Source organism: Pleurodeles waltl, chromosome 1_1 (genome assembly GCF_031143425.1).
Source record: "Pleurodeles waltl isolate 20211129_DDA chromosome 1_1, aPleWal1.hap1.20221129, whole genome shotgun sequence".
Lineage (NCBI taxonomy): Eukaryota > Metazoa > Chordata > Amphibia > Caudata > Salamandridae > Pleurodeles > Pleurodeles waltl.
Window position 1 is genome coordinate 19,402,054 of NC_090436.1, and position 19,160 is coordinate 19,421,213.

Genomic DNA, 19,160 nt, shown 5'->3' on the forward strand with positions numbered 1-19,160 from the left:
CCACATCAACCCATGCTCAAAAACTTCATTGGCGTTAGCTTAAGACAAGAATAAAAAACATAACCTCAGTACCCTGCCTAGACAGTCTCTTGCATCACCCACCTGGAGTTATTCATAATCTAAGGAGCTCACTTAACCTCACCCTTGAAATGAAGAGATTTAGTACTTAGAGAGCAGCCGGAGGGTTCACCTCGACAGGTCATTCCAGGACAGCTGGAGGGTTCACCTGTGGCATCCAAGAGGTCCTTCCAAGACAGTCAGAGGGTTCATCTGTGCCATCTGACGGGTCCTTCCAGGACAGCCTATACCCAGAGCCGGAGGGCTCTCCTGTGGCATCCAACAGGTCCTGCTAGGACAGCCCGTACCCAGAGCCCGTACCCAGAGCTGGAGGGTTCACCTGTCCCCTTACAGGTCCTGCTAGTACAGCCCGTACCCAGAGCTGGAGGGTTCGCCTGTCCTCTTGCAGGTCCTGCTAGGACAGCCCGTACCCAGAGCTGGAGGGTTCGCCTGTCCTCTGGCAGGTCCTGCTAGTACAGCCCGTACCCAGAGCCGGAGGGTTCGTCTGTCCTCTTGCAGGTCCTGCTAGTACAGCCCGTACCCAGAGCCGGAGGGTTCGCCTGTCCTCTGGCAGGTCCTGCTAGGGCAGCCTGTACCCAGAGCCCGTACCTAGAGCCGGAGGGTTCACCTGTCCTCTTACAGGTCCTGCTAGGGCAGCCTGTACCCAGAGCCCATACCCAGAGCCCATACCCAGAGCCGGAGGGTTCACCTGTCCTCTTACAGGTCCTGCTAGGACAGCCCGTACCCAGAGCCGGAGGGTTCACCTGTCCTCTGACAGGTCCTGCTAGGACAGCCCGTACCCAGAGCCGGAGGGTTCAGCTGTCCTCTTACAGGTCCTGCTAGGGCAGCCTGTACCCAGAGCCCGTACCCAGAGCCGGAGGGTTCACCTGTCCTCTTACAGGTCCTGCTAGGACAGCCCGTACCCAGAGCCGGAGGGTTCACCTGTCCTCTGACAGTTCCTGCTAGGACAGCCCGTACCCAGAGCCGGAGGGTTCACCTGTCCTCTTACAGGTCCTGCTAGGGCAGCCTGTACCCAGAGCCCGTACCCAGAGCCGGAGGGTTCACCTGTCCTCTTACAGGTCCTGCTAGGACAGCCCGTACCCAGAGCCGGAGGGTTCACCTGTCCTCTGACAGGTCCTGCTAGGACAGCCCGTACCCAGAGCCGGAGGGTTCACCTGTCCTCTTACAGGTCCTGGTAGGGCAGCCTGTACTCAGAGCCCGTACCCAGAGCCGGAGGGTTCACCTGTCCTCTTACAGGTCCTGCTAGGACAGCCCATACCCAGAGCCGGAGGGTTCACCTGTCCCCTTACAGGTCCTGCTAGGACAGCCCGTACCCAGAGACGGAGGGTTCACCTGTCCTCTGACAGGTCCTGCTAGGACAGCCTGTACCCAGAGCCGGAGGGTTCACCTGTTCCCTTACAGGTCCTGCTAGGACAGCCTGTACCCAGAGCCGGAGGGTTCACCTGTCCTCTTACAGGTCCTGCTAATACAGCCCGTACCCAGAGCCGTAGGGTTCACCTGTCCTCTGGCAGGTCCTGCTAGCACAGCCCGTACCCAGAGCCGGAGGGTTCACCTGTCCTCTGACAGGTCCTTCCCGGACAGCCCTTACCCAGAGCCGTAGGGTTCACCTCTCCTCTGACGGATCCTGCTAGGACAGCCCGTACCCAGAGCCGGAGGGTTCACCTGTCCTCTTACAGGTCCTCCTAGCACAGCCCGTACCCAGAGCCGGAGGGTTCACCTGTCCTCTGACAGGTCCTGCTAGGGCAGCCTGTACCCAGAGCCTGTACCCAGAGCCAGAGGGTCCCCTGTCCTCTTACAGGTCCTGCTAGCACAGCCCGTACCCAGAGCCGGAGGGTTCACCTGTCCTCTGGCAGGTCCTGCTATGACAGCCCGTACCCAGAGCCGGAGGGTTCACATGTCCTCTGGCAGCTCCTGCTAGGACAGCCCATACCCAGAGCCGGAGGGTTCACCAGTCCCCTTACAGGTCCTGCTAGGACAGCCCGTACCCAGAGACAGAGGGTTTACCTGTCCTCTGACAGGTCCTGCTAGGGCAGCCTGTACCCAGAGCCCGTACCCAGAGCCGGAGGGTTCACCTGTCATCTTACAGGTCCTGCTAGGATAGACCGTACCCAGAGCCGGAGGGTTCACCTGTCCTCTGGCAGGTCCTGCTAGCACAGCCCGTACCCAGAGCCGGAAGGTTCACCTGTCCTCTGGCAGGTCCTGCTAGGGCAGCCTGTACCCAGAGCCCGTACCCAGAGCAGGAGGGTTCACCTGTCCTCTTACAGGTCCTGCTAGGACAGCCCATACCCAGAGCCGGAGGGTTCACCTGTCCCCTTACAGGTCCTGCTAGGACAGCCCGTACCCAGAGCCGGAGGGTTCACCTGTCCTCTGGCAGGTCCTCCTAGGACAGCCCATACCCAGAGCCCGTACCCAGAGCCGGAGGGTTCACCTGTCCTCTTGCAGGTCCTGCTAGGACAGTGTGTACCCAGAGCCGGAGGGTTCACCTGTCCTCTGGCAGGTCCTGCTAGAACAGCCCGTACCCAGAGCTGGAGGGTTCTCCTGTCCTCTGGCAGGTCCTGCTAGGACAGCGCGTACCCAGAGCCGGAGGGTTCACCTGTCCTCTTACAGGTCCTGCTAGAGCAGCCTGTACCCAGAGCCCGTACCCAGAGCCGGAGGGTTCACCTGTCCTCTTACAGGTCCTGCTAGGACAGCCCGTACCCAGAGCCGGAGGGTTCACCTGTCCTCTGGCAGGTCCTGCTAGCACAGCCCGTACCCAGAGCCGGAGGGTTCACCTGTCCTCTTACAGGTCCTGCTAGCACAGCCCGTACCCAGAGCCGGAGGGTTCTCCTGTCCTCTGGCAGGTCCTGCTAGGACAGCCCGTACCCAGAGCCGGAGGGTTCACCTGTCCTCTTACAGGTCCTGCTAGCACAGCCCGTACCCAGAGCCGGAGGGTTCACCTGTCCTCTGGCAGGTCCTGCTAGGACAGCCCGTACCCAGAGCCGGAGGGTTCACCTGTCCTCTTACAGGTCCTGCTAGCACAGCCCGTACCCAGAGCCGGAGGGTTCTCCTGTTCTCTGGCAGGTCCTGCTAGGACAGCCCGTACCCAGAGCCGGAGGGTTCACCTGTCCTCTGGCAGGTCCTGCTAGCACAGCCCGTACCCAGAGCCGGAGGGTTCTCCTGTCCTCTTTCAGGTCCTGCTAGTACAGCCGGTACCCAGAGCCGGAGGGTTCACCTGTCCTCTGACAGGTCCTGCTAGGACAGCCCGTACCCAGAGCCGGAGGGTTCACCTGTCCTCTTACAGGTCCTGCTAGGGCAGCCTGTACCCAGAGCCCGTACCCAGAGCCGGAGGGTTCACCTGTCCTCTGGCAGGTCCTGCTAGGACAGCCCATACCCAGAGCTGGAGGGTTCACCTGTCCTCTTACAGGTCCTGCTAGCACAGCCCGTACCCAGAGCCGGAGGGTTCACCTGTCCTCTGGCAGGTCCTGCTAGGGCAGCCTGTACCCAGAGCCCGTACCCAGAGCCGGAGGGTTCACCTGTCCTCTTACAGGTCCTGCTAGGACAGCCCGTACCCAGAGCCGGAGGGTTCACCTGTCCTCTTACAGGTCCTGCTAGCACAGCCCGTACCCAGAGCCGGAGGGTTCACCTGTCCTCTTACAGGTCCTGCTAGGGCAGCCTGTACCCAGAGCCCGTACCCAGAGCCGGAGGGTTCACCTGTCCTCTTACAGGTCCTGCTAGGACAGCCCATACCCAGAGCCGGAGGGTTCACCTGTCCTCTGGCAGGTCCTGCTAGGGCAGCCTGTACCCAGAGCCCGTACCCAGAGCCGGAGGGTTCACCTGTCCTCTTACAGGTCCTGCTAGGACAGCCCGTACCCAGAGCCGGAGGATTCCTCTGCGGCATCCAACGGGCCCTCCGGGACAGCCTGCTGCTAGAGCTGGGAGGTTCGCCTGTCCTCTCACACCATCCTGCTGAAAATGTCATGGTCCTGGTGTCTCTCATTGAACCCTGCAGCTCCTGTAGCCCGCCTGCGGCACAAACAAGGGCCCCCACTTCCTGTAGGTCATTTTAATAAACTTTGAAACCGGTTCTTGATCTATGAAGGGCCCCACTTCAGTTTATTGACCCTGGATCCACAAAAACCTCTAGCGTGCCAGACAGCAGCACACGTGAGGGTGTGTGGCCTGGCGGGGTTACCCTCTCCACGAGGCTTCCACTTGTCCACAGTACCCGGTTCCCTGACCTTGTGTGGGATTGTGGAGGCTCCGCCCCTCTGGTGCCAGGACCTCTTCCTCTGGACTCTGGAGGAGTGAGCCCAACATCATGCCCGTTGCCCCAGGACCGCGGAGGGTGAGGCCAGTGCTCCTGTTGGGCCTGCTCAGTGCCATGGTGCCCACACTCTCCCTCGGAGGCCTGCACACTGAGACAGTGCCCACCAGTGTGCTTGTGGGTGCATCCTTACGTGCTGTGGCACCTCAGGGCTGCCGGGCGCTCCTCTCTCTGGTGGGCCAGTGGCCTCAGGGTGGACAAGATGAGATTCCTGTCACCTGGTCTGTGGCCTCCGCTGTACGAGGCAGGTTTCATTTCACTTACTCTGGAGCCACATGATGCACTGCACAGTCCTCCCTTTACTTATCCTGTGCCACAGGAGGCACTGCACCGTCTTCCCTTTACTTATCCTGTGCCACAGGATGCATTGCACAGTCTTCCCTTTACTTATCCTGTGCCACAGGATGCACTGCACAGTCTTCCCTTTACTTATCCTGTGCCACAGGATGCACTGCACAGTCTTCCCTTTACTTATCCTGTGCCACAGGATGCACTGCACAGTCCTCCCTTTACTTATCCTGTGCCACAGGATGCACTGCACAGTCCTCCCTTTACTTATCCTGTGCCACAGGAGGCACTGCACCGTCTTCCCTTTACTTATCCTGTGCCACAGGATGCATTGCACAGTCTTCCCTTTACTTATCCTGTGCCACAGGATGCACTGCACAGTCTTCCCTTTACTTATCCTGTGCCACAGGATGCACTGCACAGTCTTCCCTTTACTTATCCTGTGCCACAGGATGCACTGCACAGTCCTCCCTTTACTTATCCTGTGCCACAGGATGCACTGCACAGTCCTCCCTTTACTTATCCTGTGCCACAGGAGGCACTGCACCGTCTTCCCTTTACTTATCCTGTGCCACAGGAGGCACTGCACAGTCTTCCCTTTACTTATCCTGTGCCACAGGATGTACTCCACAGTACTTATCCTGTGCCACAGGATGCACTGCACAGTCTTCCCTTTGCTTATCCTTTGCCACAGGATGCACTGCACAGTCCTCCCTTTACGTATCCTGTTCCACAGGATGCACTGCGCAGTCTTCCCTTTACTTATCCTGTGCCACAGGATGCACTGCACAGTCTTCCCTTTACGTATCCTGTGCCACAGGAGGCACTGCACAGTCCTCCCTTTACTTATCCTGTGCCACAGGATGCACTGCACAGTCTTCCCTTTACTTATCCTGTGCCACAGGATGTACTCCACAGTACTTATCCTGTGCCACAGGAGGCACTGCACAGTCTTCCCTTTACTTATCCTGTACCACAGGATGCACTGCACAGTCCTCCCTTTACTTATCCTGTGCCACAGGATGCACTGCACAGTCTTCCCTTTACTTATCCTGTGTCACAGGATGCACTGCACAGTCTTCCCTTTACGTATTCTGTGCCACAGGAGGCACTGCACAGTCCTCCCTTTACGTATCCTGTGCCACAGGATGCATTGCACAGTCTTCCCTTTACTTATCCTGTGCCACAGGATGTACTCCACAGTAATTATCCTGTGCCACAGGAGGCACTGCACAGTCTTCCCTTTACGTATCCTGTGCCACAGGATGCACTGCACAGTCCTCCCTTTACTTATCCTGTGCCACAGGATGCACTGCCCAGTCTTCCCTTTACTTATCCTGTGCCACAGGATTTACTCCACAGTACTTATCCTGTGCCACAGGAGGCACTGCACAGTCCTCCCTTTACATATCCTGTGCCGCAGGATGCACTGCGCAGTCTTCCCTTTACTTATCCTGTGCCACAGGATGCACTGCACAGTCTTCCCTTTACGTTTCCTGTGTCACAGGAGGCACTGCTCAGTCTTTCCTTTACTTATCCTGTGCCACAGGATGTACTCCACAGTACTTATCCTGTGCCACAGGATGCACTGCGCAGTCTTTCCTTTACGTATCCTGTGCCACAGGATGCACTGCACAGTCTTCCCTTTACGTATCCTGTGCCACAGGAGGCACTGCGCAGTCTTTCCTTTACTTATCCTGTACCACAGGAGGCACTGCACAGTCTTCCCTTTACGTATCCTGTGCCACAGGAGGCACTGCACCGTCTTCCCTTTACTTATCCTGTACCACAGGATGCACTGCACAGTCCTCCCTTTACTTATCCTGTGCCACAGGAGGCACTGCGCAGTCTTTCCTTTACTTATCCTGTACCACAGGATGCACTGCACAGTCCTCCCTTTACTTATCCTGTACCACAGGATGCACTGCACAGTCCTCCCTTTACTTATCCTGTGCCACAGGAGGCACTGCACAGTCTTCCTTTTACTTACCCTGTGCCACAGGATGCACTGCACAGTCTTCCCTTTACTTATCCTGTGCCACAGGATGTACTCCGTAGTACTTATTCCGTGCCACAGGAAGCACTGCACAGTCTTCCCTTTACGTATCCTATGCCACAGGATGCACTGCACAGTCTTCCCTTTACCTATCCTGTGCCACAGGAGGCACTTCACCGTCTTCCCTTTACTTATCCTGTGCCACAGGAGGCACTGCACAGTCTTCCCTTTACGTATCCTGTGCCACAGGATGCAATGCACAGTCTTCCCTTTACTTATCCTGTGCCACAGGAGGCACTGCACCGTCTTCCTTTTACTTATCTTGTGCCACAGGAAGCACTGCACAGTCTTCCCTTTACTTATCCTGTGCCACAGGATGCAATGCACAGTCTTCCCTTTACTTATCCTGTGCCACAGGATGTAATGCACAGTCTTCCTTTTACTTATCCTGTGCCACAGGTTGCACTGCACAGTCTTCCCTTTACTTATCCTGTGCCGCAGGATGCACTGCACAGTCCTCCCTTTACTTATCCTGTGCCACAGGAGGTACTGCACAGTCTTCCTTTTACCTATCCTGTGCCACAGGAAGCACTGCACAGTCTTACTTTTACTTATACTGTGCAACAGGATGCACCTCACAGTCTTCCCTTTACTTATCCTGTGCCAGAGGATGTACTCCACAGTCTTCCTTTTACTTATCCTGTGCCACAGGATGCACTACGCAGTCTTCCCTTTACTTATCCTGTGCCAGAGGATGTACTCCACAGTACTTATCCTGAGCCACAGGATGCACTGTGCAGTCTTCCTTTTACTTATCCTGTGCCACAGGATGCACTGTGCAGTCTTCCTTTTACTTATCCTGAGCCACAGGATGCACTGCGCAGTCTTCCCTTTACTTATCCTATGCCACAGGATGCACTGCGCAGTCTTCCCTTTACTTATCCTGTGCCACAGGATGCACTGCACAGTCTTCCTTTTACTTATCCTGTGCCACAGGATGCACTGCACAGTCTTCCCTTTACTTATCCTGTGCCACAGGATGCACTGCACAGTCTTCCTTTTACTTATCTTGTGCCACAGGATGCACTGCACAGTCTTCCCTTTACGTATCCTGTGCCACAGGAGGCACTGCACAGTCCTCCCTTTACGTATCCTGTGCCACAGGATGCACTGCACAGTCTTCCCTTTACTTATCCTGTGCCACAGGATGTACTCCACAGTACTTATCCTGTGCCACAGGAGGCACTGCACAGTCTTCCCTTTACGTATCCTGTGCCACAGGATGCACTGCACAGTCCTCCCTTTACTTATCCTGTGCCACAGGATGCACTGCACAGTCTTCCCTTTACTTATCCTGTGCCACAGGATGTACTCCACAGTACTTATCCTGTGCCACAGGAGGCACTGCATAGTCTTCCCTTTACATATCCTGTGCCGCAGGATGCACTGCGCAGTCTTCCCTTTACTTATCCTGTGCCACAGGATGCACTGCACAGTCTTCCCTTTACGTATCCTGTGTCACAGGAGGCACTGCGCAGTCTTTCCTTTACTTATCCTGTGCCACAGGATGTACTCCACAGTACTTATCCTGTGCCACAGGATGCACTGCGCAGTCTTTCCTTTACGTATCCTGTGCCACAGGATGCACTGCACAGTCTTCCCTTTACGTATCCTGTGCCACAGGAGGCACTGCGCAGTCTTTCCTTTACTTATCCTGTACCACAGGAGGCACTGCACAGTCTTCCCTTTACGTATCCTGTGCCACAGGAGGCACTGCACCGTCTTCCCTTTACTTATCCTGTACCACAGGATGCACTGCACAGTCCTCCCTTTACTTATCCTGTGCCACAGGAGGCACTGCACAGTCTTTCCTTTACTTATCCTGTACCACAGGATGCACTGCACAGTCCTCCCTTTACTTATCCTGTACCACAGGATGCACTGCACAGTACTCCCTTTACTTATCCTGTGCCACAGGAGGCACTGCACAGTCTTCCTTTTACTTACCCTGTGCCACAGGATGCACTGCACAGTCTTCCCTTTACTTATCCTGTGCCACAGGATGTACTCCGTAGTACTTATTCCGTGCCACAGGAAGCACTGCACAGTCTTCCCTTTACGTATCCTGTGCCACAGGATGCACTGCACAGTCTTCCCTTTACCTATCCTGTGCCACAGGAGGCACTTCACCGTCTTCCCTTTACTTATCCTGTGCCACAGGAGGCACTGCACAGTCTTCCCTTTACGTATCCTGTGCCACAGGATGCAATGCACAGTCTTCCCTTTACTTATCCTGTGCCACAGGAGGCACTGCACCGTCTTCCTTTTACTTATCTTGTGCCACAGGAAGCACTGCACAGTCTTCCCTTTACTTATCCTGTGCCACAGGATGCAATGCACAGTCTTCCCTTTACTTATCCTGTGCAACAGGATGTAATGCACAGTCTTCCTTTTACTTATCCTGTGCCACAGGTTGCACTGCACAGTCTTCCCTTTACTTATCCTGTGCCACAGGATGCACTGCACAGTCCTCCCTTTACTTATCCTGTGCCACAGGAGGCACTGCACAGTCTTCCTTTTACCTATCCTGTGCCACAGGAAGCACTGCACAGTCTTACTTTTACTTATACTGTGCAACAGGATGCACCTCACAGTCTTCCCTTTACTTATCCTGTGCCAGAGGATGTACTCCACAGTCTTCCTTTTACTTATCCTGTGCCACAGGATGCACTGCGCAGTCTTCCCTTTACTTATCCTGTGCCAGAGGATGTACTCCACAGTACTTATCCTGAGCCACAGGATGCACTGTGCAGTCTTCCTTTTACTTATCCTGTGCCACAGGATGCACTGCGCAGTCTTCCTTTTACTTATCCTGAGCCACAGGATGCACTGCGCAGTCTTCCCTTTACTTATCCTGTGCCACAGGATGCACTGCGCAGTCTTCCCTTTACTTATCCTGTGCCACAGGATGCACTGCACAGTCTTCCTTTTACTTATCCTGTGCCACAGGATGCACTGCACAGTCTTCCCTTTACTTATCCTGTGCCACAGGATGCACTGCACAGTTTTCCTTTTACTTATCCTGTGCCACAGGATGCACTGCACAGTCTTCCCTCTACTTATCCTGTGCCACAGGAGGCACTGCACAGTCTTCCCTTTACTTATCCTGTACCACAGGATGCACTGCACAGTCTTCCCTTTACTTATCCTGTGGCCATAGGATGTACTCCACAGTACTTATCCTGTGCCACAGGATGTACTACTCATTCTTAGTTTCACTTATCCTGTGACGGCAGGGTGTACTACCCATTCTTGGTTTCACTTATCCCGTGACTGCAGGGTGTACCTCTCATTCTTGGTTTCACTTATCCTGTGACAGCATGTGTACAACTCATTCTTGGTTTCACTTATCCTGTGACGGCAGGGTGTACTACTCATTCTTGCTTTCACTTATCCTGTGACGGCAGGGTGTACTACTCATTCTTGGATTCACTTATCCTGTGGCCACAGGGTGTATTACTCATTCTTGGTTTCACTTATCCTGTGACGGCAGGGTGTACTACTCATTATTGGTTTCACTTATCCTGTGACGGCAGGGTGTACTACTCATTCTTGGATTCACTTATCCTGTGGCCACAGGGTGTACTACTCATTCTTGGTTTCACTTATCCTGTGACGGCAGGGTGTACTACTCATTCTTGGTTTCACTTATGCTGTGACTACAGGGTGTACTACTCATTCCTGGTTTTACTTATCCTGTGACGGCAGGGTGTACTACAGTCTATGCTTCACTTGCCCTGTGGCCGCCAGATGTACAGGACAGCTTCCACTTCACTTATCCTGTGGCCACAGGATGGACTGCACAGTTTTCTCTTCACTTGTCCTGTAGCCTCGGGATGAAGGAAGGGGCATTATTTTTCCTTGGCCTGTGCCCTCAGCATGTGATTGACTGTCCTATTGTCACTAGGCGCTCAGTGTTAGGACACGTCAGCAGTCCAAGCTTCTGTAAAAAGAGCGAGTGGCATGATGGGATTTGTAGTTTTGCTTTTCTCATTATAAGCATGGGAACTTTTGAGCATGAAAATCACTTTGACCAAAAAGTCGCCCCTCCCCCTTACCCAGTAACACACAGCCAAGGGCCTGATTTATATTTTGTCGGACGGCTTGCTCCGTCACTATGGTGACGGATATCCTGTTCGCTGAAATATCAATCCCATAGGATACAATGGGATTTAGATTTTGGCGGATGGGCTATATGTCATGCTTTTTATGGAATAACTTGTCCGCCAATATCTAAATCAGGCCCTAAGTCCCTGTACAGAGCGACAGTGCGCTGCACTTTCTACGGACGGCTCCTTGTATAATCCGGGAGTGCTGTACTGCGACGTCACGCTTGAAGCTAGCTGCTGGGTTTAGCTCCGTAGGCACCCAGTGCCACAATTTTTTGGCACCCCCCCCCCATTCTATGACCTCTTCCTCAGATTCCCTCACTGCCACCCGGCAAAAGTGGCCCTCATGTCTCCATAGCTCCTCTCTCACCTACATTTCATTAGTTTTAAAGCACTGGTAAAGGCTGGCTTTACTAATCCACTCAGCTATTTACATAAAAAATAGATCTGTTCTTTGAAACAAGTACATTAACCCTCTAAGCTACTTTATGGAGAGTCAACCCCAAAACTCTGATCTCTGTCTCTCAGGAGCATTAATCACAAGAGTTATCGTGACATTTTTATTGCTGCCTGAAAGCTGGAGGCACAAGGTACTCTGCAGCAGGTGCTTTTAAATCTTCTTGTTCAACAACAGCCCCGCCCCTCTAGGTCAGCGCCCAGTGCGGCCGCACCTGTCCCTTCCCCCTACAGCCGGCCCCGCCTCTTGCACATAGTGATGGAAAGAGTTTAGGGGAGGCCGGGGTTGAACCCCACAAAACATTGATGATATTATTTCTGTCTGAAATCCAGGGCCGGCCGGCATGTGACCCCTGAGAAGACTTCAGACAGGACGGCCCAGGATTTCACGCTCCCCACCCCACCGCCGGGTCAGCGCCGGCCTCTGGGCCACTCACTTGCAGATGATGGAAGTGCGCTTCGCCTGGGAGAAGTTCTCCAGCTGCAGGGACTCCTGGGTCAGGAAGGCCACGGCCAGGTGGAAGAAGTTATTCCAGAGCTGCGAATGAACAGACGGGAGCAGGTTAGTAGGGTGGTGGCAGGAGCATAACAAGGGCCCCGAGCTCCATGGGGGCCCCTCAGCACAGCACGTGACCTGGATGAGTTTGGAGGGTGGCCCCCTCTGCACAGCACGTCCTCCGTCACTGGGTCCTCAGTCACTGATCCTTAATCAATGGTCCTCCGTCACTGGGTTCTCAGTCACTGGTCCTCCGTCACTGGTCCACAGTCACTGGGTCTTCAGTCACTGGTCCTCAGTCACAGGGTTCTCAGCCACTGGTCGTCAGCCACTGGCCCTCAGTCACTAGCTCCTCAGTCACTGGGTCTTCAGTCACTGGTCCTCAGTCACTGGGTCCTCAGTCATTGGTTGTCAGGCACTAGTCCTCCGTCACTGGTCCACAGTCACTGGGTCCTCAGTCACTGGGTACTCAGTCACTGGCCCTCCGACACTGAGTTCTTAGTCACTAGTTGTCAGCCACTGGTCCTCAGTCACAAGGTCCTCCGTCACTGGGTTCTCAGTCACTGGTCATCAGCTACTGGCCCTCAGTCACTGGTCCTCAGTCACTGGGTCCTCAGTCACTAGTCCTCAGTCACTAGGTTCTCAGTCAGTGGGTCCTCAGTCACTGGGTCCTCAGTCACTGGATCTCCATCACTGGGTTCTCAGTCACTGGTTGTCAGCCACTGGTTCTCAGTTACTGGCCCTCAGTCACTAGGTCACCTGTCACTGATCCTCCGTCACTGGGTCCTCAGTCACTGGTCGTCAGCCACTGGTCGTCAGCCACTGGTCCTCAGTCACTGATCCTCAGTCACTTGATCCTCAGTCACTGGGTCCTCAGTCACTGGGTTCTTGGTCAGTGGTCGTCAGCCACTGGTCCTCAGTCACTGGATCCTCAGTCACTGGTCCTCAGTCTGTGATGGAAGCTGTCCTATGACTCTTGCTGCAGTCCTTCGTCAGAAGTCGAGGCTTAGAAGGTCAGGGTAAGCTACAATAAAACTGTGAATGTCCAATCAGGGTTGTGAGTTATACTAAAAACACTACACTTTGATAATATTTCTGAATATATTATAATATGAAAAATCGAAACAAAGGTCAAACAGTAAAAACACCCACACCAGATTCACAATAGAAAATACACAAAAGAAGACGGGTGATGTCACTGGCCTGTAATTTAGACACACTCTGTGCTGTTTGTAATGTGGCCTGACTGCTAGCCTGAGCTGCCCCAGACAGGAAACACACATGTGAATGATGCAGAATTTTAACACAACAGATTGTTTGCAAAGTGTCCTTCGGTGCTCAGTCCCTGGCCCCGAACACCGGATGGGTCAGTGCTACTCACTCGGATTCTGGACTTGGGGTTGTTCAGCTTTCTGCTGGTCACAAATAGGGATCAGAAATTAGGGGTGGGACTAAGTGGCGTAATCCTCTCTAGCGTAATTACTCGTAGCTTCCTCCAAATTACTCGGAATATGTGCATAATTACATGTGAAGCGTAATCCAGGATTTACCGCTGTTTTCTGCAAAATGCACCCTCATGTCCAAAAAGGCCCAAGGATGCATTCTGTGCTAAGAAATTAGCAATAAATGGAACTGGACACCAGCAGTAGTAGCCGGCAGGCCCTGGCTCTCTCAGGACATCATAGATGATGTGCCATTTTTATTGCGCCCCTTTGCCCACCCCAACAACACCATGTGTGCCAATGTGGCACACCATGGTGCACGTTAGGCCAATAGCATAAAAAATGTGGTGCACGGGGTTACAAATGCTTGCATTGTGCCACTTTGTAAATATGGCGCGACGAAAATGCCTCCTTAACGCCACATTAGCGTAAAAATGATGACACTAATGTGGCACAAGTAGGCGCAAGGGGCTTGTAAATATGCCCTTTGCTTCATTGTTCCTGTGTCCTGAGGTAGGAAGTTTCCCCAAAATTACTCTTAAGTACTTAAATTGGCGTAATTGCATAGTTTTGCATCTCAAAAGTAATGAGTAATTAGTGAAATTATTCTGATTACTCCAGCATAATTAAAATTTCATTTCACCCAGACTTAACCGAAATATGCCTCTTGCACATTGCCTCACAATACTGCGCAATCTCTAAAAATTAGAAGGACAAATTCATTAAACTGGTAAAGAATGGAAATGAAGGCGGGCACAACAATATCTGCTACATTTTGACTCATTTTCTTGTTATTCCTGGGGAAAATGAGGAATATTCAGGTTTCAAGGAAGAAGTTTTCTTTGAGTATCCATCTGCCATTAAAGTGGCCTCATGACCTGAACAGCTACATAGACTTTCACCAACGCACCGGCCACCTACGCTGTGCCTCACTCCCGCACACGCGCCTCACATGTGCAAAAGCAAAACTGGAGGTCGCTCATTCTCTTACATAGCACCCAAGACATGGACTGACCTCCCTATAGACGTCAGAGCCTCCGCCTCAGTTACTGAGTCCGCAAGAAGCTTAAGACACGGCTCCTTGTATAAGCACCTTGGGGACCACAGCGCTACACCTGTGCCCAAGCGCCTGGATACCCTCTCGGGTGAGTAGTGCACTATACAAATCAACATACCATAACATTGTCCGCCTGCACCAAACTTGGCACACGCAGTTTATAGGTTTTTTTAAAGTGTGGTGAAGATTCGCCAAGGGGTTGCCAAAGTTATAAGCAATCCAAAAACTGTTTTTTAAATAAAAACATATGCTTCAACTAATTACTATCGAGGCTTGGGGCCCCTTCTGTATTCATGACATATTGAATTAAAATGCATGTTTATTTAATCTTTTGTGTTTTATTCATTATACTAAATGGTTCCGAAAGGATACGAGGTTTTGTCCTGAGCCCCTAATGTTCAGAAAGCTTTGACTGTTGATGGGGTTACACCACAGTTTGATTATTTAGCACAAAACTGTGATTTATTGAACACATAGGCGGTCATTCTGACCGCGGCGGGCGGCGGTAGCCGCCCGCCATGTGGTCACCGCCATTTGGCCGCTCCGCGGTCAAAAGACAGCGGCGGCCATTCTGGCTTTCCCGCTGGGCCGGCGGGTGCCCGCCAAAGGAGCGCCCGCCGGCCCAGCGGGAAAGGCCCTGCAACACAGAGGCCGGCTCCGAATGGAGCCGGCGGTGTTGCAGGGGTGCGACGGGTGCAGTTGCACCCGTCGCGATTTACACTGTCTGCTATGCAGACAGTGAAAATCATGCTCGGGCCCTGTTAGGGGGCCCCAGGACACCCGTTCCCGCCATCCTGTTTCTGGCGGTCAAAACCGTCAGAAACAGGCTGGCGGGAAGGGGGTCGGAATCCCCATGGCGGCGCTGCTTGCAGCGCCGCCATGGAGGTTCAGCCCTGCCAGGGGTATTCCGGCGGGAAACCGCCGGATCCCCTTTTCTGACCGCGGCTTTACCGCCGCGGTCAGAATGGGCAATGAAGCACCGCCAGCCTGTTGGCGGTGCTTCCGTTGCCCGCGGCCCTGGTGGTTTAGGACCGCCAGGGTCAGAATGAGGGCCATAATCACGTATTTCACGTGTGCAATGACATCTCATGCTGCTTTGCCCACACTTAGAGGGGTATTTACCTCTCTTGACTTCTGCTTTTGTTTAGTGAGAATGCTGTGTCATATGTTTTCCTTGAACACACAGCTTTAGGCAGTCATACATGTGTATGTAACATGCTCAACGTGTGAGAAGTTGGTGGTTTTCAGAATTCAATGTGTTGGGAAATACACACTTTCCGATGCTCATATGTGTAACTCTGTATGCACTGCTGCACATGCAGAAGACATGTTTAAGATTCTGCTCAATATTGTATCATGAAATCTGGTAGAAGGCGCTTCTGATAAGATTGTCAAATACACAAGGTGAAGCCTGGGGATTGGGGTGCCCGCTCAGGTGTCACCCCTTGAAAGCTGATCGTAAAGGCATCTGCTTCTAGCTGGAGGGATGCTCTTCACGGGGGCTGATACCTATGGAGTTAAAGAGCCCGAGGGACCAGGGCTGTGTTCAGTATCTACCATCACCCACCGCTCTCTCCATCTCTAGAGCTGATCTTTGTTTATTCATTTCTACAGAGCTTTGCCTTCAGGTTTCCTTTCTGGCCATCATCCCTGGCTTGGATGGAGGCTGGAGATCCCTGTGTGATGCTGTTGGGACAGGAAGGACCCCCTGCCTCAGACGAGTGTGTATCACTGGCCTGGATGAGGCTGGAGATGTCTGTGGGATGCTGTTGGGACAGGGAGAGTCCCTGCCTCAGACGAGTGTGCATCACTGGCCTGGATGGAGGCTGGAGATGTCTGTGTGATACTGTTTGGACAGGGAGGGTCCCCTGCCCCAGACGAGTGTGCATCACTGGCCTGGAGGAGGCTGGAGATGTCTGTGTGATGCTGTTTGGACAGGGAGGGTCCCCTGCACCAGACGAGTGTGCATCACTGGCCTGGAGGAGGCTGGAGATGTCTGTGGGATGCTGTTGGGACAGAGAGGGTCCCTGCCCCAGACGAGTGTGCATCACTGGCCTGGAGGAGGCTGGAGATATCTGTGGGATGCTGTTGGGACAGAGAGGGTCCCTGCCCCAGACGAGTGTGCATCACTGGCCTGGAGGAGGCTGGAGATGTCTGTGTGATGCTCTTGGGACAGGGAGAGTCCCTGCCTCAGACGAGTGTGCATCACTGGCCTGGATGGAGGCTGGAGATGTCTGTGTGATGCTCTTGGGACTGGGAGAGTCCCTACCTCAGACGAGTGTACATCACTGGCCTGGAGGAGGCTGGAGATGTCTGTGTGATGCTCTTGGGACAGGGAAAGTCCCTGCCTCAGACGAGTGTGCATCACTGGCCTGGATGGAGGATGGAGATGCCTGCGTGGGATGATGCTGTTGGGACAGAGGTCTCCTGCCTCAGAAGGAGTGCATCACTGGCCTGGATGGAGGTTGGAGATGTCTGTGTGAGATGATACTGTTTGGACAGGGAAGGTCCCCAGCCTCAGACGAGTGTGCATCACTGGCCTGGAGGGTGGCTGGAGATGTCTGTGGGATGCTGTTGGGACAGAGAGAGTCCCTGCCCCAGATGACTGAGCATCACTGTCCTCGAGGGAGGCTGGAGATGTCTCTGTGATGCTGTTGGGACAGAGAGAGTCCCTGCCCCAGACGAGTGTGCGTCACTGGCCTGGATGGAGGCTGGAGATGTCTGTGTGATGCTGTTGGGACAGGGAGGGTCCCAGCCCCAGACGAGTGTGCATCACTGGCCTGGAGGAGGCTGGAGATGTCTGTGGGATGCTGTTGGGACAGGAAGGGTCCCTGCACCAGACAAGTGTGCATCACTGGCCTGGAAGAGGCTGGAGATGTCTGTGTGATGCTGTTGGGACAGGGAGGGTCCCCCGCCCCAGATTAGTGTGCATCACTGGCCTGGATGGAGGCTGGAGATGTCTGTGTGATGTTGTAGGGACAGGGAGGGTCCCTGCCCCAGACGAGTGTGCATCACTGGCCTGGAGGGAGGCTGGAGATGTCTGTGTGATGCTGTTGGGACAGGAAGGGTCCCTGCACCAGACAAGTGTGCATCACTGGCCTGGAAGAGGCTGGAGATGTCTGTGTGATGCTGTTGGGACAGGGAGGGTCCCCCGCCCCAGATTAGTGTGCATCACTGGCCTGGATGGAGGCTGGAGATGTCTGTGTGATGTTGTAGGGACAGGGAGGGTCCCTGCCCCAGACGAGTGTGCATCACTGGCCTGGAGGGAGGCTGGAGATGTCTGTGTGATGCTGTTGGGATAGAGAGAGAGTCCCTGCACCAGACGAGTGTGCATCACTGGCCTGGATGGAGGCTGGAGATGTCTGTGCGATGCTGTTGGGACAGGGAGGGTCCCTGCCCCAGACGAGTGTGCATCACTGGCCTGGAGGAGGCTGGAGATGTCTGTGTGATGCTGTTGGGACAGGGAGGGTCCCTGCACCAGATGAGTGTGCATCACTGGCCTGGATGGAGGCTGGAGATGTCTGTGTGATGCTGTTAGGACAGGGAGAGTCCCTGCCCCAGACGAGTGTGCATCACTGGGCTGGAGGGAGGCTGGAGAAGTCTGCGTGAAATGATACTGTTGGGACAGAGAGAGTCCCTGCCCCAGACGAGTGTGCATCACTGGCTTGGAGGAGGCTGGAGATGTCTGTGGGATGCTGGTGGGACAGAGAGGGTCCCTGCCCCAGACGAGTGTGCATCACTGGCCTGGAGGAAGCTGGAGATGTCTGTGTGATGCTGTTGGGACAGGGAGGGTCCCTGCCCCAGACGAGTGTGCATCACTGGCCTGGATGGAGGCTGGAGATGTCTGTGGGAAGCTGTTGGGACAGAGAGGGTCCCTGCTCCAGACGAGTGTGCATCACTGGCCTGGAGGAGGCTGGAGATGTCTGTGTGATGCTGTTGGGACAGAGAGAGTCCCTGCCCCAGACGAGTGTGCATCACTGGCCTGGAGGAGGCTGGAGATGTCTGTGTGATGCTCTTGGGACAGGGAGAGTCCCTGCCTCAGACGAGTGTGCATCACTGGCCTGGATGGAGGCTGGAGATGCCTGCGTGAGATGATGCTGTTGGGACAGAGGTCTCATGCCTCAGAAGAGAGTGCATCACTGGCCTGGATGTAGGCTGGAGATGTCTGTGTGAGATGATACTGTTTGGACAGGGAAGGTCCCCTGCCTCAGACGAGTGTGCATCACTGGCCTGGAGGGTGGCTGGAGATGTCTGTGGGATGCTGTTGGGACAGAGAGAGTCCCTGCTCCAGACGAGTGTGCATCACTGTCCTCGAGGGAGGCTGGAGATGTCTCTGTGATGCTGTTGGGACAGAGAGAGTCCCTGCCCCAGACGAGTGTGCATCACTGGCCTGGAGGAGGCTGGAGATGTCTGTGGGATGCTGGTGGGACAGAGAGGGTCCCTGCCCCAGACGAGTGTGCATCACTGGCCTGGAGGAAGCTGGAGATGTCTGTGTGATGCTGTTGGGACAGGGAGGGTCCCTGTGCATCACTGGCCTGGATGGAGGTTGGAGATGTCTGTGTGATGCTGTTGGGACAGGGAGGGTCCCTGCACCAGACGAGTTTGCATCACTGGCCTGGATGGAGGCTGGAGATGTTTGTGTGATGCTGTTTGGACAGAGAGAGTCCCTGCCCCAGACGAGTGTGCATCACTGGCCTGGATGGAGGCTGGAGATGTCTGTGGGAAGCTGTTGGGACAGAGAGGGTCCCTGCTCCAGACGAGTGTGCATCACTGGCCTGGAGGAGGCTGGAGATGTCTGTGTGATGCTGTTGGGACAGAGAGAGTCCCTGCCCCAGACGAGTGTGCATCACTGGCCTGGAGGAGGCTGGAGATGTC

The 19,160-nt window shown here is 54.3% G+C and overlaps 1 protein-coding gene across 1 annotated transcript in view; it reads right to left on the reverse strand.

Moving 5' to 3' along the window:
• LOC138255404 (dedicator of cytokinesis protein 2-like) overlaps positions 1–19,160 on the reverse strand; it is a 1,984,107-nt gene that overhangs the window by 347,958 nt on the left and 1,616,989 nt on the right. Inside the window, exon 32 of the mRNA XM_069205837.1 lies at positions 11,728–11,828. Coding sequence (XP_069061938.1) covers positions 11,728–11,828 — 101 coding nt within the window. The remainder of the gene's footprint in view (positions 1–11,727; positions 11,829–19,160) is intronic.